Genomic DNA, 27,564 nt, shown 5'->3' with positions numbered 1-27,564 from the left:
TGAGCAACTGTCAGCTCCTGGTCTTGTTTCTGCTGACTGTATAGAGCTTCTCCATCTTTGACTGCAAAGAACATAATCAGTCTGATGTCAGTATTGACCATCTGGTGATATCCATGTGTAGAGTCGTCTCTTGGGTTGTTGGAAAAGGGTGTTTGCTATGCCCAACGTGTTCTCTTGACAAAACTGTTAGTCTTTGCCCTGTTTCTTTGTGTACCCCAGGGCCAAACTTGCCTGTTTTTCTGGGTATCTCTTGACTTCCTACTTTTGCATTCCAATCCCCTATGGTAAAAAGGACATCCTTTTCTGGTGTTAGGTCTCAAGGGTGTTGGTCTTCATAAACCGATCAGCTTCAACTGAATTGCTGTGCTGTACACCTGAAACTGACACATTATTGTCAAGCAACTATACTTCAATGAGATTAAAGTTTTAAGTAAAAAAGTTTCACAGTGTACCTAGACACCTACCTTAGGAACAGGATTCAACAGAGCTACACCTAATTGCTTAGTGATGTCACGTTTTATTGTATAGTCGTGGTCTATAAGTTAAGGAATATTTGAAAACCCAGTGCCTTCAAGTTGATACATATTCTGGAGAAAGAATAGTAAAGTAGAATAAACATGAAGACATTGCTTCAGCAATACCACATTCATCAATAAATTAAGTTCCATTTAAGAAAACCTATGGTTGCACAGCAACATGAAGATACTTAAACACTAAACACTACTAAACACTCAAAACTGGTTAAAATGGCAAAAATAAAAATCTATAAAATATTTATTGTTATATAGATAGATAGATACATCTATAAAATTCCAATGTGTTACCTTTCCATCAAGAAATTAATTTTCATAAAGACTAAATATAATTCATATTGTTTTTTAAAAAAAGAAAAAATAAGAAAAAGAAAACCTTACAAACAGATCTGGAGCGCATTTTGTGAAAATGATAGTCATTTAACTTAAGGAACAAGAAATATACGCATGCATGCATGTAGGCTGCATTTCATAAGATTTTCAAGATTAAAAATAACATTGAGGAAGTATATCCAATATGGTAATAAATACCTTAAGAATAAAAAAAGGAAAGACTAAAGGTAAGTAAACACAAACGTATGTCTTCAAGGTAACCACAAAAGAACAGAATCAGTACGTATATTTTTTAATCCAGCAGGAAAAAAAAATCAGTCTATCAAATTGAAAGCAAAAAAAGGGAAGAAACAACGTAGAATAAATATAAAGCGTGAGATGAATTCCAAAATAAGCCTTACTATGTCAGCAGTCACAAATCAAAAAGACAGATCCTCTCATAACGGAGGAAGTAAAAAGACCAAACTATGGTATGGCACCCACTCCAGTACTCTTGCCTGGAGAATCCCATGGACGGAGGAGCCTGGTAGGCTGCAGTCCATGGGGTCGCTAAGAGTCGGACACAACTGAGCAACTTCACTTTGACTTTTCACTTTCATGCATTGGAGAAGGAAATGGCAACCCACTCCAGTGTTCTTGCCTGGAGAATCCCATGGACGGAGGAGCCCGGTAGGCTACAGTCCATGGGGTCGCTAAGAGTCGGACACGACTGACGCGACTTAGCAGCAGCAGCAGCGTGGGTTATCCACATACAAATACTCCTAGAGCAAGAAGACACACATAAAGGTTGAAAATAAAAGGAAGGAAAAGATTAACCAGGTGGCAAATATGACCCCAAAAAAACTGGGCAACAATTACACAACAAAATAGAATTCAAGTTTTAATAAAAGTGCAGAAAGGAAAAAACAAAATGTGTTTATATAATTAAAAAGAAAACAATAGACCCAGAAGAGTATCATAAATATATACATAAAATTAACAATTCAGCCTCACAACTTATAAAGCAAGCACTAAAAAAACTACAGTTAGAAGCTGTGGGTCTTTTTAAATTGCAGCTGGAGATTTTAACAAACCCCTGTCAAAATATGGAGGTTAGAAAATAAAAAGATCTTAAATAGCAGAATATCAAGTTATTCGGATCTCAGTAAATAAGAAACTGAAGAACTCTTCCAGATTATAAATGACTAAAGAGATGAGACAACTTGAGGATTCCCTGGCAGTCCAGAGGTGAGGACTCCATGCTTTCAGTGTGGGGGGTGGGGAGGTGTAGGTTCAATCTCTGGTATAGGTTCAATCTCTCCCCCAAAGCTGTGCAGCCAAATTAATTAATTAATTAAAAATAAAAAAGAGATAAGACAACTTTCTGAAATGCATGATTCTGGATTGCAGGGCAGAAGGTTGGGGATGGGAGACTTTGAGGATCTTTATTGGGGAAATTAGTGAAACTTGAATATGCACTGTGGATTAAATAATAGTTTTATAACAAAATTAAAATATCTTAGACATTATTCTTCTTCTGTATTTATATAAAAGAATATCCTTGCTGTCAGGAAATACACTAAAATACTTAGTAGTAAAGGAGCATCTGTTTCAACTTACTCTAAAATATTAGGAAAAAAATCTTAGAGAAAGGGGCAGAAACAGAAAAAAAAAGCAAATATGGAAAAATGTTAAAAACTTGAATCGGGATGAAGTGTACATAGGAATCTTTGTCCTATTCTTATAACTTTTCTGTAAATTTGAAATTATTTCAAAATAAAATGTTTACACTTTTCATAAATAACTTTCAAGTTAAAATTATTAAGACGAATTCAAACTGAATAGAAATTAAATCAGTACATGTCAAAATGTGTTAGATATAACGAAAGCAGAACTTAAAGGAAATATTTTACCTTTATACTTTTCAGGAATCAAAAGATGTGAATAAAATGAGCTAACCATTCAACTCAAAAGTTAAGATGGAGCTTCCCTGGTGGTCCAGTAGTTAGGAATTCTGCCTGCTAATGGAGGGGACATGGGTTCAGTCCCTGGTGTGGGGAGATTCCACATGCTGCAGAAAAACTAAGCCTGTGAGCCCCAACTACCGGGCCCTCGAGCCCTAGAGTGCATGCTCTTCGACAAGAGAAGCCGCCACAGTGAGAAGCCCGAGCACTGCGGCAGAGTAGCCTCTGCTTGCCGCTATTAGAGAAAGCCTGCAGGCAGCAGCGAAGACCCAGTGCAGCCGAAAATAAATAAATGTTTTTTTAAGATGAATAGAACAAACCCAAAGAAGGAAGGAAATGATAGAGATAAGGCTAGAGATTAGTGAAACAGAGAACAGAAAGCAATTAAGTAATTAATGAAAACAAAAGCTGGGTGTTCGAAAAGATAAATGTGTACCTTGTTCCAGAAAACAGAAGAACAAAATCTGCTCAGCGTATTGTATAAAGGAATTTCTACTGCAAAAATAAATAAGGAAATAAAAACAAATTTTATGTCCATGCTTTATAAAAGTAAATATATACCCTACGTAAAATACTATCTAAATAAAACCAACATTAATATGTAATTATAGGAGAAGGCAATGGCGCCCCACTCCAGTACTCTTGCCTGGAAAATCCCATGGACGGAGGAGCCTGGTAGGCTGCAGTCCATGGGATCGCCAAGAGTCGGACACGACTGAGCAACTTCACTTTCACTTTTCACTTTCATGCATTGGAGAAGGAAATGGCAACCCACTCCAATATTCTTGCCTGGAAAATTCCAGGGACGGGGGAGCCTGGTGGGCTGCCGTCTATGGGGTCGCACAGAGTCGGACACGACTGAAGTGACTTAGCACCAGCAGCAGCAGCATAGGATGATCAAACAGGGTTTATCACAAGAAGGCAAAAATCGTTCACATCAAAAATCTCTCAATATAATTCACTACGTTCAGAGATTAAGAGGGAAAATAAATCAATCCTGGGAAACTATTTTTTTTATTTCAACATCTACTTATGATTTTTTTTTAATTTAAAAAAACTCAGAAAACTAGGAATAAAAGGAAACCTACTTAATTTAGTGAAGGTTTTACTCAAAAACCTTTAGAAAGGAGTTCTGTTTCTGGGAGGAAGAAATAGACATGTATTTCCTACCCCTCCCGCTGCTGCTGCTGCTGCTAAGTCGCTTCAGTCACGTCCAACTCTGTGCGACCCCATAGACGGCAGCCCACCAGGCTCCCCCGTCCCTGGGATTCTCCAGGCAAGAACACTGGGGTGGGCTGCCATTTCCTTCTCCAGCTCCTCCCGCTAAGTACAGCCAAAAACCCCAGGCATCATATATAAGACAAACATAAGACTCAGAAAGGTAGAGATAAGAAGGCAAACCATCTGGAAGGCCAAGATCAGAGGACTGGCCACACCATCCGTGGGAAGATCCAACAAGAAGGCACCATCTGCAAGCCAGGGAGAGAGTTCTTACCAGAAGCCAGTCATCCTGGCAGTCTGAGATCAGAACCGAGAAACTGAATTTCTGCTTGTTAAGCCACCCAATTGGTGGTATTTTGTTATGGCAGCTCAAGTAAATGTACATATCAATAATTACGTTAGATGTAAACAGTCTAAATACATCAATTAAAAGAGATTGGAAGAGCTGACTTTTAAAAGGTCTACCAAAGATATGCTAACTGCAAGAAACTCAGTTCAAATACAGTCATACCTCATTTTGTTGCACTTCACTGCATTGCATTTTTGCAGATATTGCGGGGTTTTTTAAAACAGATTCAAGGTTTGTGACAACCTTGCACCAAGCAAATCTATCAGCATCACTTTTCCAGCAGCATTATTTTTAAATTAAGATACACACATTGTTCTGTTAGACATAATGTTTTTGCACATGTGATAGACTATGCTGCTGCTAAGTCGCTTCAGTCGTGTCCGACTCTGCGACCCCATAGACGGCAGCTATGGTATAATGCAAATATGAATTTATATGCACTAGAAACAAAAAAAAATGTGACTTGCTTAATTTGATATTGTCTTTATTGCAGTGGTCTGGAACCAAACATACAATATCCTGAGGTATGCCAGGATGTCAACAAAGGTCCCTCCAGTTAAAGCTATGGTTTTTCCAGTAGTCATGTATGGATATGAGAGTTGGACTAGAAAGAAAGCTGAGCACCAAAGAATCGATGCTTTTGAACTGTGGTGTTGGAGAAGATTTTTGAGAGTCCCTTAAACTGCAAGGAGATCAAACCAGTTTATCCTAAAAGAAATGAGTCCTGGAAGGACTGATGCTAAAGCTGAAACTCCAATACTTTGGCCACCTGATATGAAGAACTGGCTCACTAGAAAAGACCCTGATGCTGGGAAAGATTGAAGGCAGGAGGAGACGGGGACGACAGGTTGGATGGTTGGATGGCATCACCAACTCAATGGACATGAGTTTGAGTAAACTCTGAGAGTTGTTGATGGACAGGGAGGCCTGGCGTGCTGTAGTCCACAGGGTCGCAAAGAGTCGGGCACGACTGAGGGGCTGAACTGAACTGATGCCAGTATAGCCACATGAGTGCATGCTAAGTTGATTCAGTTGTGTCTGACTCTTTGCGACCCTATGGACTGTAGCCCGCCAGGCTCTTCTGTCCACGGGATTCTCCAGGCAAGAATACTGGAGTGGGTTGCCATGCCCTCCTCCAAGGGATCTTTCCCACCCAGGGACAGAACCCGAGTCTCGTATATCTCCTGCATTGGCAGGCAGGTTTTTTACCACCTGCGCCACCTGGGAAGCTTCAGTATAACCAAACCAGTAGGCTAGAAGTAATATTTGCAAATCATACATCTGATAAGGGATTAATATCTAGAATCTATTTTTTTAACTTACATGATACATGTGGGGTGTCTGGTTTATTTGAATAGTCAGAATTCCCACCAAGGAGCAGAAACTTACTAGCTGGGAGCTGTGGAGCTGAACAGGGCAGGAATGAAGTATTGAAAATACTTCATTCAAGTATTGAAAATAAAAGTTCAGCTCAGCAGCCAGGGCAGCATTGGGGCCAAGCCAAGCCTCATGGAGCTCAGCCCCACTCATGGCTTCAGCAATATCCAGAATCTAAAAACCACTACAACACTGTAAAGTAATTAGCCTCCAAATAAAATAAATAAATTTTTTAAAAATTCCTGTAGCTTAACAACAACAAGTAAGACCATGCACAAAAACAACTGAAAAATGGGCAAAGGACTTGAACAGACACATCTCTACAGGTATAGCCAGCAAGCCTATCTAAAGGCATTCTACACTACTCCTCATCAGAGATGTGTAAATCAGAACCACAGTGACATACCACTGGGATGTGAGCTCAGTCGTGGCTGACTCTTTGCGACCCCATGGACTGTAGCCCACCAGGTTCCTCTGTCCAGGGAATTTTCCAGGCAAGAATACTGGAGTGGATAGCCATTTCCTTCTCCAACCATTTGGATACCTACGATTAAAAAAGAAGAAAAGAACAGATATTTGCACACTCATGTTCATAGCTGCACTGTATACAGTTGTCAAGAGGTGGAAGCAACACACAAACATCCATCAATGGATGAATGGATAAGCAGTAGTATGTGGTAAATACATACAATGGAATATTATTCAGCTTTCCAAAAGGAAAGAAATCTTATCATATGTGACAACATGGGTGAATTTTAAGAACATTGTGCTAAGTAAAATGTCAGCCACAAAAAGACAAATACTGTATGGCTTATATGGGTGTCAACCACAAATTGGCACTTGCCCGTCTACCTCTACGAGGATTACATCATCTGCTGCTGCAGCTGCTGATTTTCAACACCCTCTGAAAGGAGTTCAGGGTGGAGAACAGAAAGGAGGCACTCTGCGCTTAGGGAAAAAACTGGCAGGACAGGTCTTCAGACAGTTATTAATAGATATTTTCAGGAGCTGGTTTTATGAGTCCAATTCTTGTATCTCTTCATATCTAGAAAAGCACTAAAATCCTTCATGGTGATGACTGTTCCCTGTGACTAGCAGAAACCTTCTGCAAAAACATGTGCTTGATTGCAAGCACTCTCCTTTCATCAAAAATCACACATATGTACTGTCCTCCCCCCCCCCCCGCCCCTGCCTCTTTGGAGCAGTTTCTCAGAGCTATCTGAGGCGCTGTCTCTCAGGCTACAGTCCTTATTTTGCCCCAAGTAAAACTCAACTTGTAGCTTTCACATTGTGCATTTTTTTAAGTTGATATGAGGTATCTAAAGCAGTCAAATTCAGTCAAACATAAAGAAGCGCAGTGGTCACCAGTGGCTGGGGAGAGAGGGGCATGGAGAATTGGTGTTTAATGGGTACAAAAACTCAGTTTTGCAAGATGAAGACATTTGAGCAATTTGCTACACAAATATGTAACAAGTGAACATGCCTAGCATTGAAACGTATACTTTAAAATGGTTAAAATGGTCAATTCTACAATAAATGTTTACCACAATTTTTAAAAATTGGCTATATTTCTCTGTACCAGAAATAACTGACTTGAAAGTAGAATTACAATAAGACACCTATCCCAATTACAACAAAATCTCTAAAATGTCCAAGAGTTAACCAACCATACCCTGGTCACTATGAAAAAGTGAATTTTTAAAAACATATAAGTTCCCTGGTGGCTTAGTGGTTAGGAATCTAGGCTTTTACTGCCAAGGCCCAGGTTCAATCCCTGGTTGGGAAACTGAGATCCTATAAGCTCCACGGTGCAGCGAAAAAGCAACTAAGAGCAAATAAGTCATTTGAATTAATGAGGACATACCCTCTGCTTTTTTGTGGGATGACTTGATAGGAAAAGGAAATCAATTCTCCCCGCGTTGCTGTATATATTCAGTATAACCTCGATCAAAATTCTACTTTCATTCTGAGAACTCAACAAACTTACTGTGAACTAAGAAGGAGAAAAAACGAAGATTCAGAAAGAGTTACAAAACCTTGCGGGGGGAAGGGGTGGAGAAGGAAGTGTTCCACCCCGTATCCCAGCAGGAAAGCACAAACCTGGTCTTCTTGCTACTGAGGTCTTGTCCAAGGCCAGAGAAACCGGCGCTTTGCATCTCCCCCCCACACACACCCACACGCCCCGACCTTGGCTTCTTTCCTTCACATTGTAAACCGTGCTGACCTCCTCCCTCTGCCTTCTGGCCCCGCCCTCTGTATTCTCCACCTGGGGGTCTGTATGACATCACAGGATACCTGCTCCCTGGCCTTCTCTTGCTTTCAGCCTCACCCAGAGAGGGAGGGAAGACAGTGAGGTCAGGGTGTTTGTTCCCTTGGCTCTCACCCTGCAAGGTCACCTTAGGCCGGCTGTGTCCCTGGGCTGAAGGGCATCTGCCAGCAAGGCGGGGACGCTGTGGGATTCGCCCTCCTCTGGTTCCTGACAGCCACTCCCATTACGGGCGGGGGTGGGCTGGTGACTGACTGCTCAGCTGCTGCTACTGTCCTGTCCTCCACTTGCTTCCTTGTAAACAGACTCTCCTTGAACTATCCTGGTTGCGACCCTGAAATAAGTGACATTTGAAAGTGACAATGAAAGTCACTTATGTCTTCATTCCCTGCCCCAATGCAGTCTGGCCAGGGGTGCTTGAAGCCTCGTGTGCAATGGAAAAGAGGGAGAGACAGGGTCAAGAGAGTCAGTGAGTCCCGGTCTAGGAGTAGACTCTGAATTTGGGGCCTTTTGCTGCAGCCCCCACCCCCCGCCCCCGGGGCCAGTCTGGCCAAGAGGTGGCAGGAAGCTCTGTGGCTGAAAGCTTGGCCTGTCAGTCGATTCAGTTCAGTCCCTCAGTCGTGCCTGACTCTTTGCGACCTCATGAATTGCAGCACACCAGGCCTCCTTGTCCATCACCAACTCCCGGACTTTACTCAGACTCACATCCATCGAGTCAGTGATGCCATCCAGCCATCTCATCCTCTTCCTTCTCATCCTGCCCCCAATTCCTCCCAGCATCAGAGTCTTTTCCAATGAGTCAACTTTTATGAGGTGGCCAAAGTACTGGAGTTTCAGCTTCAGCATCATTCCCTCCAAAGAAATCCCAGAGCTGATCTCCTTCAGAATGGACTGGTTGGATCTCCTTGGAGTCCAAGGGACTCTCAAGAGTCTTCTCCAACACCACAGTTCAAAAGCATCCATTCTTCTGCACTCAGCCTTCTTCACAGTCCAACTCTCACATCCATACATGACCACAGGAAAAACCATAGCCTTGACTAGACGGAACTTAGTCAGCAAAGTAATGTCTCTGCTTTTGAATATACTATCTAGGTTGGTCATAACTTTTCTTCCAAGGAGTAAGCATCTTTTAATTTCATGGCTGCAATCACCATCTGCAGTGATTTGGGAGCCCCAAAAAATAAAGCCTGACACTGTTTCCACTGTTTCCCCATCTATTTCCCATGAAGTGATGGGACTGGATGCCATGATCTTTGTTTTCTGAATGTTGAGCTTTAAGCCAACTTTTTCACTCTCCTCTTTCACTTTCATCAAGAGGCTTTTTAGCTCCTCTTCACTCTCTGCCATAAGGATGGCGTCATCTGCATATCTGAGGTTATTGATGTTTCTCCCGGCAATCTTGATTCCAGCTTGTGTTTCTTCCAGCCCAGCGTTTCTCATGATGTACTCTGCATAGAAGTTAAATAAGCAGGGTGACAATATACAGCCTTGACGTACTCCTTTTCCTATTTGGAACCAGTCTGTTGTTCCATGTCCAGTTCTAACTGTTGCTTCCTGGCCTGCATACAGATTTCTCAAGAGGCAGATCAGGTCGTCTGGTATTCCCATCTCTTTCAGAATTTTCTACAGTTTATTGTGATCCACACAGTCAAATGACATAGATTTTTTTCTGGAACTCTCTTGCATTTTCCATGATCCAGCGGATGTTGGCAATTTGATCTCTGGTTCCTCTGCCTTTTTGAAAACCAGCTTGAACATCAGGAAGTTCACGGTTCACATATTGCTGAAGCCTGGCTTGGAGAATTTTGAGCATTACTTTACTAGCATGTGAGATGAGTGCAATTGTGCAGTAGTTTGAGCATTCTCTGGCATTGCCTTTCTTTGGGATTGGAATGAAAACTGACCTTTTCCAGTCTTGTGGCCACTTGTGAGTTTTCCAAATTTGCTGGCATATTGAGTGCAGCACTTTCACAGCATCATCTTTCAGGATTTGAAACAGCTCCACTGGAATTCCATCACCTCCACTAGCTTTGTTTGTAGTGATGCTTTCTAAGGCCCACTTAACTTCACATTCCAGGATGTCTGGCTCTAGATGAGTGATCACACCATCGTGATTATCTGGGTTGTGAAGATCATTTTTGTACAGTTCTTCTGTGTATTCTTGCCACCTCTTCTTAATATCTTCCACTTCTGTTAGGTCCATACCATTTCTGTCCTTTATCCAGCCCATCTTTGCATGAAATTTTCCCTTGGTATCTCTGATTTTCTTGAAGAGATCTCTAGTCTTTCCCATTCTGTTGTTTTCCTCTATTTCTTTGCATTGATTGCTGAAAAAGGCTTTCTTATCTCTTCTTGCTATTCTTTGGAACTCTGCATTCAGATGCTTATATCTTTCCTTTTCTCCTTTGTTTTTCACTTCTCTTCTTTTCGCAGCTATTTGTAAGGCCTCCCCAGACAGCCATTTTGCTTTTTTGCATTTCTTTTCCATGGGGATGGTCTTGACCCCTGTCTCCTGTACAATGTCACAAACCTCATTCCATAGTTCATCAGGCACTCTATCTATCAGATCTCGGCCCTTAAATCTATTTCTCACTTCCACTGTGTAATCATAAGGACCTAACCTCCTCAGGTCCCTTTAATCTTGCCTCGGGTTGTTTCTTGGCTGCCCTTCCCGTGATGAGCAGCTGTTGGAAGTGGAACTCAGGGTAGGTTGTGGAAGCTGGAGTCTCGCCTACAAGAAACAGGAGACAAGAAGGGCCTCCATGCCTGGAAGCCCCACAGGCACTGCTTGGTTTCAACACCCAGAAGAAATCTCCCAGACCCTGCCCTAGGGCAGTTTGAGGACTCCCGGGAATAGCAGGCACTCCAACCAAGGTTCCACTCCACCCTCATTTCTCATCTGATCCATCTGATTTTACTTCGGAAACAGAATTACTTGAGAAGATGATCTGAAAATAATTTCCCTACATTATTTTTCCTACATGAACAGTGAGATTAGCTACCAATCCCTGTCTGCTCCTTTCCCATGAACGTGCACTAGGGAAGCAAAGTGCCTGGAACGTGGGGCCCTGAGGAGACAGCCTTCTGGGGTGCACTTGACGCTTTAAAAAGGGGGGGTGGAGCAGAAATTGATTCTCTCACTGCTGAGAAGCCCAGAAGTCCACGATCAAGCTGCCGAGAGGACTAGTCCTCCCTGGAGATTTTAAGGAGAAATCTGTTCCCTGCCTCTCTCCGGCTTCTGGGGTTGCCGGACATCCTTGGTGTTCCCCTCGTTTTTTCCTTTTACATTTTTTTATTTTCATTAGTGCATAGTTGGCTTACAATGTTGTGTTCTTTTCAGGTGGGGGGTGCATCTGGTTTTATTCCCATCGTCTTCAAGGGCCCAAAGAGCCTCAAACTTGGGGTCAACACCTTTGACTACAGCGTTGGCGTCTGCCCTCATGGACACAGACACATGTCCGCTATGCTCTGAGAGTTGGACTAGATGACCTTCAGAGTCAATTCCCAGCTTCCAGTTCAGTTTTTAAAACAAAGAAGACATTGAAGGGAGAGAACCAATCATTGTGCCACTTGTATTAGATATAATGCAAAAGCCCAGCTCTCTCTCTCTCACACACACACACAGGCACACACACACACCCCTTTCTGGCACTTGCTGTATGCAGCATTTTACTCTCCTCACACAGTCCCGGAGGTGACCCATCATCCTGCCCTCCTCCCAGGCTCCACTCGCTTGCCTGTGTAGCACACGCATCCTCCTTTCTCTCCCCTTGTAATCTGGCTTGCTGGATCCCAGGAGATCTACGTGGTATTTTTCTTTCAGCTCCCCATCTGAATGAGGACAGCCTTCCCTATAAAACAAAACCCAGTAAGATTAGGGCAGAGCAAGCTTGCCTGGGATCTCCCGAGGGAGACTGGAGGTGCACTCATTAGCTGCCTCTTCTCCCTCCTTCCCCTGGGGTCCTGCCCCCTTGATTTCCACCGCTGAGACCACACCCATACCCTCCGAATGTAAGCGTCTCCTTCATAAATGACCAAGCATAGACCAAAGCCCCACCCCAGGCTAGACTAGAATTTCAGAAGGAATTAGCTTTGTCAAGCAAACAAAAGCAAGAACAGTGAATGGAAAAGTGAAAATGAAAGGATATGGCAAGGCTTCAGATGGCAAGTTCTTAAAGGAAGCTCAGAGTTGGGGAGAGGTGATAGATTATTTACATGATATACAGGCTAATTAATTAAATGTTACATAAAAACTGTTTCCTTTTTTTTTTTTTGGCTGCACTGCACAGCATTTGGGATCTTAGTTCCCTGACCAGGGATCGAACCCAAGCCCCCTGAAGTGGAAGCCTGGGGTCTTAACCACTGCACTGCCAGGGAAGTCCCTATAAAAACATTTTTTCACTGAAACATAAAATTGGTAAAATTTGTAGGGATTTGTTTCTGAGCCTACACTCACCAATCACAGCACAGAGCACCCAACTGCTTCCTACCTTACATGGCCCAGCTCAGAGAAGAGCCATTTTGAACTCAGGAGCATTTTCCCATTTCCCTGACTTTCTGGCGAAACTCCTTCCAGAAGAGGTGCCTTGATCACAAGGATCTTTCTGGGGAAAGCATGGACGTAGTGGAAATCAATTCACTGATTAGACAAACCCTGAGCACCCACTTTTTTTTTTTCAATTGAATCATAGTTGCTCGACAATGTTGTGTTAATTTCTTCTGTACAGCAAAGTGATTCAGTTATACACATACACACACACACACACACACACACACACACACATCAGTTCAGGTCAGTCGCTCAGTCGTGTCCGACTCTTTGCAACCCCATGGACTGCAGCACGCCAGGCCTCCCTGTCCATCACCAACTCCCGGAGTTTATATATATGCCTCCTTTTTTATATTTGTTTCCATTATGATTTATCACAGGATACTGACTATAGCTCCCTGGGCTCTACAGTAGGACCTTGTTGTTTATCCATCCTATATACAATAATTTGTATCTGCCAACCCCAAACTCCCAAACCGTCCCTCTCCCAAGCCCACCTCTTGGCAACCATCCATCCATTCTCTGTATCTGTGAGTCTGTTTCATAGATAAATTCGTTTGTATCTTATTTTAGATTCCACATATAAGTGGTAGCACATGGTATTTGTCTTCCTCTTTCTGACTTGCTTCACTTAGTAAAATAATCTCTAGGCCCATCCATGTTGCTGCAAATGGAATTGTTTTCTTCTTTTTTTATGCCTGAGCACCTGCCTTGGATATGAAGGCTGTACGATCAGTGCTATCCCCACTGTTCTCCAGGCCCCCATCAGGACAGAAACCATGCAGGGAGGAAGGGACCCAACCCCACCCACCAGGCACCCACACAGACCACCATGGAGACAAGCCAGGAAGATTCCACACACTGTCTTCTGACCCCTTCCCGCAGCTCATCAGATTCTGCTTACCATGTTCCTACATAGACACCCACACACAGACATGTATTCTTTTTTTTCTTTTTTGGCAGACGTGCATTCTTAACCGCTTGTTCTCTGTCCACAACTTTCTGTCTTTTCATTTCTGGTTTCTTTCTAGACTCCAACTCTCATTCCAAAGACAATGCCACCTGGGTCCAGCAGGTGTCACCCTTCACTGGGAATGATCAGCACCTCTCCAGTTCAGTTCAGTTCAGTTCAGTCGCTCCGTCATGTCTTTGCGACCCCATGGACTGCCGCACGCCAGGCTTCCCTCTCCATCACCAACCCCCCGGAGTCCACCCAAACCCATGTCCATCGAGTCAGTGATGCCATCCAACCATCTCATCCTCTGTCACCCCCTTCTCCTCCTGCCTTCAATCCCTCCCAGCATCAGGGTCTTTACAAATGAGTCAGCTCTTGGCAATCAGGTGACTGAAGTATTGGAGTTTCAGCTTCAACATCAGTTCCTCCAATGAACACCCAGGACTGATCTCCTTTAGGATGGACTGGTTGGATCTCCTTGCAGTTTGGACTCTCAAGAGTGTTCTCCAACACCACAGTTCAAAAGCATCAATTCTTCCGCGCTCAGCTCTCTTTAAAGCACCTCTCTTGCCCTGTGTGAAATCCAGTCACGAACGGTGGATGCCCCATGGGCTCCAGGTGGAGGGAATGGAAGGGGGTCTCTGAAGAATGGTGCGTGCGCCAGCAGGAAAGTCCTCAGAATACAGCAGCCTAGCTACTTCCAGCTAAGCCAGACCAACATCCTGTAGAGAATTTGCTGTTCGATCTTGGGCAGGCTATTTAACCTCTCTGAACCTCACTTTCATCTTGGGTCTTGGAGGCAGACCACTTCCCCCTTACCGGGTGATTGTGGAGCGTGAATGAGATATAGCATAAAGCACCTAGCCCACTGCCCACGTCACGACAAGCGCTCGAGCTGTGGTCCCTTTCCCATGCTGGTTGTGGAAGGAGTAACGGCCCAGAATTCAGATCTGAAGTTGAGCTCTGCCCCTTGAACCCTGCCTGAGGGTCTGTCAGAGTTGTGATGAAGATCAAATGAAACAGAGCAAGTAAAGCACCTGGTAGGACGCCTGGCCCGGAAGGTAGAGTGACCGCTAACAGCTAACGTCACGGCGGCGGGCTGGCTGGGTGCCAGGTAATGTTCTTGGCCAATTACAAGTATGAACTCATTTAAGCCTCATTAAGATCCCTTATGAGTTCAGAAAACTGTTAACCTCCTACTATCTCTGACTCTGTGACTCCCTCCCACCAAAGTTTAAAGTCTGCTTATGAATTATCCAGCAGAAAACAGCCCCCAGTTCTGTCATGTCCAGATGGGAAAATGGGAGGAAACACCGACTGGAGCGAATCAAGCCCAGCCCGACTGCCCGCTGTCCCTCCCCAGGACCGCAGGAAAAAGCATGGAAAAAAACAGGATTCCACCAGTTTATTCCTCAGAGACAATCAACAGTGACTCACGCCCTCTGTGACACAGGGGGGCCCCCAAGAGGGTCTTTAACCTTCCTCCCCAGATGATATTCACCCCAGATATTTAGCCCTGGGGTCTGCCTATGGACAGCACCTTGGTTACAGAATATTTTTACCAGGAATGAGTTTCCCCAAGTTACTAAGGTTCACATAGGGAAGTGAAGTGAAGTGAAAGTCGCTCAGTCGTGTCCAACTCTTTGTGACCCCATGGACTTTACAATCTGTGGAATTCTCCAGGCCAGAATACTGGAGTGGGTAGCCTTTCCCTTCTCCAGGGGATCGTCCCAACCCAGGGATCACACCCAGGTCTCCCGCATTGCAGGCAGATTCTTTACCAGCTGAGCCACCAGGAAAGCCCTCACACAGGGAACACTGGGAAATTCAAAGAATTAAATAGAGAAACCACAGGGTCCAAGAAGATGTGGAGGGCCCCAGCAGCATCCCCAAGAGTTCAGGCCTCCTCCTCACGTGGAGGGAAAACTGTAGGGTCCGGCCTCTATCAATCGTGATGACCTGCAGAAGAAAGGAAAAGGAGATAATAATGCTTCGAGCCAACTTGACCCCATCGTTTGTCCCTATAACCATCCATGCCAGAGCCCTTAACACAGTGAGGTGGAAAATTCTAGAGCACCAAGCACTAGAAGCCACTTTCAGACACACTGTCGGGCAGAAGCGGAGGGGGCCGGTGCTCCTGCCTTCTGCTCCTGAGCCCAACAGCAGCAGCTTCAATCACACTCAGCCTGATCCCAGTGGACGCGCACCGCCCCCCGCCATCAGCACCAGAGATAACGCCCTCTGTCTCCCCCTCCAAGGGACCAGGAGGCGCACAGACCAACAGAAACATTACCTTCTGGATAAGTGGACCCCGGGAGGAAAATGTAGCCTAGGAGAAGAAAATATTTGCGTTGAGGACAGTCTTTTCTTTTCTTTTTTAATTTTTATTAGACTATAATTGATTTACGCTGTTGTGTTGGTTTCAAGTGTACAGCAAAGTGCATACATATACCTATACCCCTCTCATCTTCGATTCTTTTCCCATCTAGGCCACTGCAGAGTACTGGGGAGTTTTCTGTGTTATACAGCAGGTTCCTGTTAGTGATCTACTTTATCCATAGCAGTGTGTAGATGTCGATCCCCATCTCTCAGTTGATCCCTCCCGCCCAGGACAGGCCTGGTGGATGAAAGTCTCCTCCATGGCAATGGGGGACGCCATGGGAGAGCCAGTCACAAACACAAAGTGAGCAGAGGTTGGGTCTGACGTTTCGGGAGGCTCACTCACCGGAGGAGGCGGCTCTCTGCCAACTGCGCAGACCAAAAACGAAGACGATGAAGCCCAGGACCAGCGTTACCAGAGACAAGGAAACCTTCACCGCCTGCACAGGCAACAGCCCAGGAGCTGTGGACACAGGAACTGAACTGCAACCAATTCCCAGAGCTGGTCCCCAGAGCGCCTTCGCTGACTGCGACCTCCACCCAGAGGTTCAGAGGTGCTCATCCGGGGCCCAGGGCTCACACCAATCCAGGCCTGAGCAAGTGGCCTTTCCTCAAAACCCCTGTCCCGTGGGTCTCTGTTCCTGAAGGTCCCCGAGGAACCCCTCTCCCCAGGTTTGTACCCCGGCTTCCAGATACTCTCTGAGACCGTAGGGCCCTCCAGGCTTCCCGTTTTCTTTCTTCACCCCAAAGGCACCCTGACCGGAGAATGCAGGGCCCCCCACTCCTCTCTTCACTTGCCTGTGGTGACAATACTTGCTCCCTTGACTGCTTTATTCGAGCATTTTCCCATTAAATTGTCTTTCCACCTTTCCTTTCTGCAGTTCCTTGCTATCCGAGGGCTTAGGTGTCTCTGCCTGTCCGCTTTCAGACTGGCCATGGGTCCTTCCAGAACCTGTGTCTATCCCACCTCCACAGCCCCCACATCCTGGAACTGGTCCTAGTCTGAATCCTGTGCCCCTCCCAAATTCCTTTCCTTTAACTACTTCCAGTCCTGGGGTTCAAACAGTGATGATTGGCTTGACGCGGTAGCCCTCAAACGTGCACATCAAAGCATCTGTCAGCCTGGGCTTCCCCTCTCTGACACCAAGAGGCTCCTCGCTCTCCTGCGATCTTTATCTCTCCAGTTCCCATCCCTGACCTGACAACGGAACAGTGGAAATCTGAAGATCCTAGAATACTGCATCACAGTATTCTGAGGCTCTGAAAATATGGTTACCAAATCAACATCCTCTTCTCAGGACAATCAGGCTCCCCTCCCACCTTCCAACAAGCGCAGAACACCAACCACAGCACCATAGCAACGGCAAGGATGATTAACTCTTTATGCCCCAGTATCCCCTGGCCCCATCTCTGGTCAAGCACGCTCCACGAGTTCCTCCAGACTTGCTCATTTTCAGCATCTCCCTCTCTTCCCTGTACCGTGGACCTCTCTACAGCTTCCTCCCTCTGCCAAAGTACCGGTGTTTTTTTTTTTTACAACCACCTACTTGCAGTGCTGCTGCTGCTGCTAAGTCGCTTCAGTCGTGTCTGACTCTGTGCGACCCCAGAGACGGCAGCCCACCAGGCTCCCCCGTCCCTGGGATTCTCCAGGCAAGAACAGTGGAGTGGGTTGCCATTTCCTTCCCCAATGCATGAAAGTGAAAAGTGAAAGCAAAGTCGCTCAGTCGTGTCCGACTCAGCGACCCCACGGACTGCAGCCTACCAGGCTCCTCTGTCCATGGGATTTTCCAAGCAAGAGCACTGGAGTGGGGTGCCACTGCCTTCTCCAACCCACTTGCAGTAGCTCTCTGCTTTTTGTTGTTATTGTTGGCCACGCTAGAGCAGCACGTGTGGGTCTCAATTCCCTGACCAGGGATCAAACCTGGGCCCCCTGCAAGTGGAAGCGAAGAATCTTAGCCACTGGGCTGCCAGGGAATTCCAGTAGCTCTCTGCTTTAACGCTAATTCCTCCCGCCTGCTGCGCACTTACTCCAGTCCTGAAGGATGAGTTCAGGAGCCCCAATGTGCTCGACCACACAGGTGTAGGTGTCCCCAAAAGAGGGGGTTGTGGCCAGGTGGGAGACGGTCTGGTACGTCCAGTCTCCATTGGGCTGGATGACCCTCCAGGCTGTGCCGTGTGGGAGGACCTCCTGCCCGTTCCTCCTCCACGTGATGGCCACGTCCGCTGGGTAGAAGCCCCACACGTAGCAGGCCAGCATCACAGACTCCCTCGTGTTAAAAGGAGTGGTTCTGGCTACCTGCACGGTCGGCGGGCCTGCACAGGAGGAAGAAACAGTCACGAAGGAGGGTACCACCCTGGCTTTTCCTCCAACCTGGTTTCTCTCCTACTTCAATGCTTCTTGGCTTTTGCCCACCCACCCTCCCCGCCCTCACCCCAGGCCTGCATACATCCCTCTGAAAATGAGAGGCTGGAATATACTCCTCTGTACTCTTTCCTGTCTCCCACTCCATCCCTGCTCCTTTCTTTCTCCTTCCTCCAAAATCCTGTTTGATCACTGGAAGTAGAAGCTGGGGCTGAACTGCAAGCTGTTTCAGAAGGCATTGTATTCATTGCAAGTACTTAAAAGCAAATTGTCATCCAGACTTATAGGTGGGGGTGAGCAAAAGTAGGAAAACACCCTTGTCCTCAAATCACATTGAACAGATTAACTTGGTGAAGAAAGTATTTTTTTTCCCTTGAAGAGTTTAAGGCATGTGTGCGTGCTCAGCCGTGTCTGACTCTTTGCAAGCTCATGGACTGGAGCCTGCCAGTCTCCTCTGTCCATGGGATTTCCCAGGCAAGAGTACTGCAGTGGGTTGCCGTTTCCTACGCCAGGGGATCTTCCTGATCCAGGGATTGAACCCCTATCTCCCGAGTCTCCTGCGCTAGCAGGCAGATTCTTTACCACTGTGCCATCTGGGAAGCCTGAATAGTTTAAGGAAGCAAGACTAATTCAGGACTAACTCTTGAATTTGGATGAGGGTGGACCCAATTCATCAGATCGTTCATATTGCCATCTGTTAGTAATTTATTTTTCTAGGTGACCCTTCAGCTTGCTTGGGTGTCTTTCAAATAAAATCCTCGATAAAAATCCAAGATATTGTGTTAAAATGCAGATTCCCTAGCCTGCATCCCTGGATATTTTTATTCAACAGATCTGCAGTAGCTCTCAAGGCCTTGCATTTTTATTTTTATGTTTTTATTTTTAATTTATTTCTGTCTTTGTTTTTGGCTGTGCCACGCAGCTTTCGGGATCCTAGTTCCCTGACCAGGGGTTGAACCTGAGCCCCCTGCTCTGGAAGCACTGATTCTTGACCACTGGACCACCAGGGAAATCCCAGGACTTGCATTTTTAACAAGCACCTTCCCCAGGCAATTCTGAGAAATGATATCTCGAGACACAATACTTTTTAAGATAGAGAACTTCAAGTTTGGGTTTTTTGGTTTTTTTTTAACCAATCTCAAGTCATTCTCTATGCAAGTGATTAGGGAAAGAGTTTGCTTCCCTTGTGACTTAGCTGGTAAAGAGTCCGCCTGCAACATGGGAGACCTGGGTTCGATCCCGGGATTGGGAAGATCCCCTGGAGAAGGGAAAGGCTATCCACAGTATTCTGGCCTGGAGAATTCCACGGACTGTACAGTCCATGGGGTTGCAAAGAGTCGGACACAACTGAACGACTTTCACTTTCACTTTACTTCAGAATTCCCTGGGAGGCTTTCCAAATTGTCCCATGCCTGGGCCCATCTTAGACCCGGGACACCAGAACCTGGGATACAGAGGCACAAGCATCTTGGGGAAAGCCATTCTGGGTATTCTGACAGTTCAACCCCTGGCTGAACTTGGGTCTGTCTCCTGAGATGCCCTGAATCGAAGGAGAACATTCTTACTCTCCCTGCAGAAGCTCCTTGCCTGCTCAAATATCACCATCCAGTTTGCATTCCAGCCCCATCCCTGTCAACCCCCTTGTTTCCCTCTCTTTCTACATCACAGGTCCTCCCATTTATCTGCTTCTTTTCTGCCCACATTAAACCCCCGTCAGTGGAGGGAGCCTTCACGGCCTCCCCTCTCCGCACCATCCCTCTGCTCCCCTCTCTCCTTACGTGTCCTGTGGGTCAGAGAGCTCCAGAAGGGCTGGGTGTGCACGGCACAGTCCTGCAGACCACTGGACAAGCGCTGGATCAGGACATCGTCACTGTTGAGGGAATCTGAGAGGTACTTGGCCAAGCCGTTCAGCACCCCAAATTCACGAGGAACCATACTGGCCTGCAGGGGATCCCAGCAGGTCAGCAAGTCCTTGTTGAAGGAGACGCAATACGTGAACTCTTTTGGACTCCCATCATCGTCCAACAGACAGGTGCTTTCCACGTGTGCCACAAAGCCACCTGCAGGAGCCAGAGAAAGGGGGCAGCTCAGAGTCCTCTGCAGGAGCCCAAGCCTCAGTTACACCTGGTGAGGAGGGTACAGAATTCCTGCCTGAGGCATCATCTGCTCACCAAGCTCATGAACAGGAGTCTCTGCAAGTCTTGATGCAGGCACTAGGTAATCCTAACAGAGAAGTTCCTAGATCCCATTTCCTCTTTACAGAAGACTCAGCATGGAGACACAAGTGACCCAAAATTATTTGCATGTTTAAACACAACAATTTACCCAGGATTAAGCTTTTCAGTAAGACCAATGACTGAGTGAGAAAAGGGGGTCAAAGGAAAGAGTCAGGCTTGTTCTGTGCTGGATACATTATTAAATATCCATGCCACATGTATATCTGGAGGACTCGCCGTGTGCCAGACACCACGCGAGGAACTGGGGACACAGCAGCTATCAACAGGGCCATCATCACCTTTGCCTACATTGCAAGAGATATCTGTCACACAAATAATTACACAGCTTAATTACATTAAATTTGCTACACGGATGAACAAGTTTCTACTGTGTAGCGCTGGCAGCTATAGTAATATCCTGGGATAAACCATAATGGAAAAGGATATAAAAAAGAACTATACATGTGCGTTATTGTAAATCAACAATACTTCAATTTAAAAATATAAATTCAAAAAATTGCTGCAAAGCTACAGTACAAAGTGTGGTGGGAGTATATAATAGGGAGATAGACTGCTTTGGGGTATCCGAATCCAATAGCAAAACAGAACCTCCCAATCCAAAGGGAGCAGAGGAAGGGAGAGTCCTTACCTGCTCCGGTGCAGCCCAGGCTGAGGCCCAGCAGCAGCGGCAAGAGGACAGTCATTCTTTGCTCTGGGGAGACACGGGGAGTTCGGTCCCCTGGACCAGCTCCTCCAGGGGCCCTGGGTCTTCGTCTACCCCAAAAGTTCCAGCCTGGGTAGAGTATCTCTACACACTAAGTGGGAATGTGGTACTGCCCGGGGCCCCTTGATGCTCTCTAAATGAGCAGTTTGGGGCTACTAAGGCCCGAGATAATAAACCTGTTCCTTGCCAGATCATGTGAGCGTTCCAAACTGAGAATTGTCAGACTGCCTAGGTAGGCGGGGACAAGTATAGAGACAAATCATTGAGCATCTCAGCCCAGCATCATCAGTTACCAGGTAGATCTCATCCTGCCCTGGGTTTTTAGCAACTGGTCTCTTACTATCCCACAGAACAACCAGTCTGCAGGTGGATTTCCCTTGAGAAGGAAATGGCATCCCGCTCCAGTGCTCTTGCCTGGAGACTCCCTTGGACAGCGGAGCCTGGTGGGCTGCAGTCCATGGGGTTGCAGAGTCGGACACGACTGAGCAGCTCTCACACACACACACCCCCACACACACAGGTGGATTTCCCTAGATTGGTGGAGAGAATAACCCTGTCTTCCCAGGATGTATGCAGCCTAGACTGCCCACTGGTCTAACTGTTTTCTCTTAAGGTCTCCCCAGATACTGAGGCAAGGCCACCTCTCTTGCTCCTTTAAGGGAAGTTACTGGGGAACTTAACCCTTGATTACATAACCCGTGGCCTGTCCTGTCACCCGGGAAACAGGTGGACAAGAGGCCCTTCTTTTCCGGCCTCAAAGCAAGATGGCAGAATAAGAGGCGCTGTTCCTAAGGGCTCAGCGCCACAGCCCTGAACAGTCCCTCCCTGGGCTCCCATTGCTTCTTCCGTTCTAGCCAGACGAGTTTCATTTTCCCCTTTCTGCTTTCTGGAGCCAGGACACCCTATCCTTTGAACCATCTCAGGGCAGACCGCTGGGCAACCCCACTAATCTGCTTGATATATAGCTGGTCATGAGCCAGTGCCCAAAGCTCACTTGTCTCCCCCAAACTCAAAATTCCCCTATGTGTTTCCCTGACAGGTCCCATCTGTCTTGGGGCAGGCCCTCCTCGCATTGTGAAGCCACTAGGAAAATGAGATAAACGTTCCCTGTTCTTCTTCCCCAGGAAAAGACAAACTTCACTTAGCAATTCATTCTCACCTGTGACCTATACAACTGGTAGATTTTTCCATTACAAATGTAAAACCCTCAGTTGACTTCCCTGTGGTCCCCACCAGTCTTCAGGGCTGCCTCTCCCCAGCTTGGTTCCTGAAAGCTCTTGAACTTGACTTAATAGTGAGCTAAACAAAAGAGGATGAGGCGGGAACCCCTTAACACGGCACTTACCCGTCCTCCCTCCAAGTCCCTGACTCCAAGAGAATATGATATTTCTGAAGAAGAGAGGAAAGGGGAAACTATATCCTCCAAATGAAAATATAGACGAATATCAGGAACCAAAGGCTGGTTTTGTGTAATTAGCTGAGCTTCACTGATGCTCTGACCATGTTTTCCTACCACCCCCGCCCTCAACCCCACCTGGTTACAAGATTGTTCTACACTTGAACTTCTCTAATCAGCCGTGAAGGGTGTTGAATGAACCGAAAACGGAGGTGGGGGGGAGTCCAAAATTTGGTGAGCTTCTACTTTGTGGCGGATACTATGAGAGCCACACTATTTCATTTAATCTTAAAAGTCCTGTTAATGGTCCTTTTTATAATTTGGAAAACAAGTTGAAGATTCACACCAAAGGTTTCAAGGTACACACACACAAACATTTGAGTGTGCCCACACACTCACTGTCCTAGGACTGAGAGGAGCACATAGAGGTAGCCTGTGGTGGCCCAAGCTGAGAAAAGGAAAACGGGAAGAGCCAGCACATGCCTCTGAGTCTTCTCTTTCCAATGCTCAGAGTTCCTCCCACTCTGAACCAGTGTCTCTTCTACTTTGTCTTTCAACAGTCTCAAAACTGTGTGAGTTCCCCTGCACACATGTTCACTTCCCCTTTGAAAGTCTCTCCTCCACCACCAGGTAGGTGGTGACCCTAACCTTAGGAACCAGGTCTTGGGATCCTTATCAAGGTCTCCAAAGCCTGCCTGGGACTGGAATGCTCCCTGCGTGGCCCTCTGCCAGCTTCTGGAGGCTCGGCGAGCTCCCTCTTGTGCCTGGGTCTCTGCTCAGGCAGCCAAAGATGTGAAACCTTCCATAAGGCAGCAACAGGAAACGCAGGCAATTTCACTTCTCTATTAATGAGAAGATTGAATGTGGTTTTAGAATTAAGCTGGGCAGAAAAACCCAGCGACCTGTGCTCAGCGAAGTGGTTTCTTCCTTCCCTTTTTCCTCTTGACTCTACTTTTTTGTGTTTGTTTTTACACACATAGCTCTGTCCCAACTTCTAGTCAACTCCAAAGAATATTTCAACTGTCTTGAGCATTGTTGGTAATTCGCTTCAGTTCAGTTCAGTCGCTCAGTCGTGTCCGACTCTTTGCGACTCCATGAACCGCTACACGCCAGGCCTCCCTGTCAATCACCAGCTCCCAGAGTCAGACTCATATCCATTAACTCGGTGATACCACCCAACCATCTCATCCTCTGTCGTCCCCTTCCCCTCCTGCCTTCAATCTTTCCCAGCATCAGGGTCTTTTCCAATGAGTCAGTTCTTCGCATCAGATGGCCAAAGTATTGGAGTTTCAGCTTCAACATCAGTCCTTCCAATGAACGTTCAGGACTGATTTCCTTTAGGATGGACTGGTTTGATCTCCTTGCAATTCAAGAGACTCTTCAAGAGTCTTCTCCAACACCACAGTTCAAAAGCATCAATTCTTCAGCACTCAGCTTTCTTTACAGTCCAACTCTCACATCCATACATGACTACTGGAAAAGCTATAGCTTTGACTAGACAGACATTTGTTGGTAAAGTAATGTCTCTGCTTTTTAATATACTGTCTAGGTTGGTCATAGCTTTTCTTCCAAGGAGCAAGTGTCTTTTAATTTCATGGCTGCAGTCACCATCTGCAGTGATTTTGGAGACCAGGAAAATAAAGTCAGCCACTGTTTCTATCGTTTCCCCATCTATTTGCCATGAAGTGATGGGACTGGATGCCATGATCTTCGTTTTCTGAATGCTGAGCTTTAAGCCAATCTTTTCACTCTAATCTTTCACTTTCATTAAGAGGCTCTTTAGTTCCTCTTCATTTTCTGCCATAAGGGTGGTGTCATCTGCATATCTGAGGTTATCGATATTTCTCCCAGCAGTCTTGATTCCAGCTTGTGCTTCATCCAGCCAGGCATTTTGCATGATGTACTCTGCATATGAGTTAAATAAGCAGAGTAACAATATACAGCCTGACGTACTCCTTTCCCAATTTGGAAACAGTCTGTTGTTCCATGTCTGGTTCTAACTGTTGCTTCTTGCCTTGCATAAAGATTTCTCAGGAGGCAGGTCAGGTGGTCTGGTATTCCCATCTCTTGAATTTTCCACAGTTTGTTGTGATCCACACAGTCTAAGGCTTTGGCGTAGGCGATAAAGCAGAAGCAGATGTTTTTCTGGAACTCTCTTGCTTTTTCAATGATCCAACAGTGGTAATCCATTTTGAATTACCAGATGTTGGTAATTTGACCTCTGGTTCCTCTGCCTTTTCTAAATCAAGCTTAAACATCTGGAAGTTCATGATTCACATACTGTTGAAGCCTGGCTTGGAGAATTTTGAGCATTACTTTGCTAGCATGTGAGATGAGTGCAATTGTGTAGTAGTGTGAGCTTTCTTTGGCATTGCCTTTCTTTGGGATTGGAGTGAAAACTGACCTTTTCCAGTCCTGTGGCTGTCGGTGATTGGATGACCATTTACGCAGAACCCAGGACTGACATTAGGGAACCCCAGGCAGCTTCTCTTGTGCTGTCCCTCTGTATTTATTTATTTATTGGCTATACCTGGTCTTCACTACTGCTCATGGGCTTTCTCCAGCTGTGGTGTAAGGACCTCTTGCTGCAGAGCACAGTCTATAGGGCTCGCGGACTTCAATAGTCCTGGTGCACGGGCTTAGTTTTCCTGTGGCTTGTAGGATCTTCCTGAATTAGAGATCAAACCTGGGCCCCTTCACTGGCAGGTGGACTCTCAACCACTGGGCTACCAGGGGAGGCCCTGTCCCTCTTTTACTGCCGCTATAGGAGGGCCCAAAGAGTGAGTCCCCTCCTTGCCCACTGCCTCTTCCACCAACCTAGCCACCAAGGCCAGAAGTGGACTGACTATGGTGTGTGTGTGCAAAGCATTATACAGACTCCCAAGAGCTAAGAGATGTGACCTCTGCCTCCATGCCGTTCACTTGCAGGTCAGTTGGAGGGTGAGAAGAAACACCTAGAAAGCGAAGAGTTTTTGTTAAAGCAGGCAAGCAATCTGGATGGGGGACTTAAAAGAGAAAAGAGACGTCATTGTGGGTCTGGTGCCCAGGAAGTCCTCTCCATTGAGTAGGCCTGGAAGTGGGCTGCCTTCACATCAGAGAAGAGGAAGGCGGTTGGTGTATAACCGCACAAGCTTGGAAGCATATGTTTCTGTTGAGGGTCTACCAGCCACCTGGACTGGTGAAAACAAAACCAACTACAATGACATCATTGGCACGTGGATGAAATTCACCAATGTGGTCTTACGCTTTTTCCGAGAGGCTGGCCATAATACTGGAGCTCTTCTAGGTATTTCCTAGTGTCCCTGTATGCACACAGGCTCCTCTCCTGACAGATGGTTTTCCCTTAAGCTTCCGTTTTATAAAGTCAAAAATTGTTCAATCCATCCAACATCTGCAATTGAAAACCAAGAGTATAAGACCACATTTGTGACTTCCTTCAATGTCTTCCCAAAACTACACACTTCTGCATTGGGTCAGGATTACGTGACTTCCCCGTCTGTTCAGCTTCACGTCCACCCACCTGCCATCTCACCTCTTCTCACTCTTCATCTTCTCTGTTAGGATTCACTACTCTAGACCCTGACCTTTGGGTTACAGTAGCTATAACTAGTTCAACATCTTTCCGTCCTGTAGCCGGATTACTTGAACTACTAGCATATATTTTACCTGATTTGCCACAAGTCTTTTTAAAAAAATATTTAATTTATTTGACTCAGCCAGGACTTAGCTGCAGCATGCAGAACCTTTAGCTGTGGCATGTTGGATCTTATCCCCTGACCAGGGATCAAACTCGGGCCCCCTGCATTGGGAACATGGAGTCTTAGACACTGGACCCCCAGGGAAGTCCTGCCACCACCACCTTTGAATCATGTTATTACCTCCCCATCTTAGCTATGAAAAAATGGAGGCAGAGGGAAGTTAGTGATTGCTCAGCTTTGCTCAGATGCTGGGTAATAGCGCGATGACTTGAACTCAGGATTTATGATTCAAAATCCTACACTATAATAATAACTTGAAAAAGTGAAAGTATTAGTCATTCAATCCTGTCTGACTCTTTGCAACCCCATGGATTGTAGCCAGGCTCCTCTGTCCATGGAATTCTCCAGGCAAGAACACTGGAGTGGGTAGCCATTTCCTTCTCCAGGGGTTCTCCTTGACCCAGGGATCAAACCCAGGTTTCCTGCGTTAGAAACAGATTCTTCACCATCTGAGCCACCAGGGAAGCCCTATAATAATATCTTAATAATCAGAAAATAATTGAAAATTGTCAACCATTTCTAATAGGAATTTAAAAACCGTAATATATTTATATATTTAGAAATTAATATACAAAAGTATAAGAACTTTATGGAATAAAAGGAAAACTTTATTAAAGTACATAAATGAAGACCTCAAGAAGTGAAGAGACATACCATTATTCATGGATGAGGCATCCTATCACAATGAAGAAGTCAGGTTCCCCCCATATTCCTAACTAAAATCAAAGCAGAATTTGGGGAGAATTTGACAAACTGACTCTAAAATATATATGATAATAAAGTCCGTGAGAATCTTAGACAATTTTGATAAAGAAGAGCATAATATAGTTTTCTGGGAAGTGAGGTGGCAAAGAAATGGAAACTAGCATTGTCAAATATGAAAACATTTTTAAAAAGCCGTAATAATTTAAACATGTTTAACTGAACAAGAAACTGACAAAGCAATTGAACAGAATAATTCAGAGACAAATCCATGCATACGGAGGAATTTGGCATAAAATTCCTGGGAATAAATCAAATAGTTTCTAAATGACATTAATGTCAATTCAGTGTTTGGAGAAAAAGGAAGCTGTCAACATACTCACACCACATGCAAACACCCCAGATCAGTAAAGATCCAAATGTGAAAGGAGAATGACAAACACTAATAGAAGGCTCAGTGCAACATCATAGATGGCCAGATAAACACAAAGCAAAGCATTT

At 45.6% G+C, this 27,564-nt stretch overlaps 1 protein-coding gene across 1 annotated transcript; it reads right to left on the bottom strand.

The window, feature by feature from the left end:
* LOC102187998 (HLA class II histocompatibility antigen, DM beta chain) lies at positions 14,917–21,418 on the bottom strand. Its single transcript, XM_005696209.3, has 6 exons — positions 21,133–21,418; positions 20,046–20,327; positions 17,934–18,218; positions 16,252–16,368; positions 15,820–15,855; positions 14,917–15,485 (listed from the first exon to the last, which is right to left on the bottom strand). The coding sequence occupies exons 1-6, from the start codon at positions 21,185–21,187 to the stop codon at positions 15,472–15,474; spliced, it is 789 nt and encodes a 262-aa protein (XP_005696266.1). The 5' UTR covers positions 21,188–21,418; the 3' UTR covers positions 14,917–15,471.

This window comes from Capra hircus, chromosome 23 (genome assembly GCF_001704415.2).
Source record: "Capra hircus breed San Clemente chromosome 23, ASM170441v1, whole genome shotgun sequence".
NCBI lineage: Eukaryota > Metazoa > Chordata > Mammalia > Artiodactyla > Bovidae > Capra > Capra hircus.
This window is presented reverse-complemented; position numbering and strand designations above follow the sequence as displayed.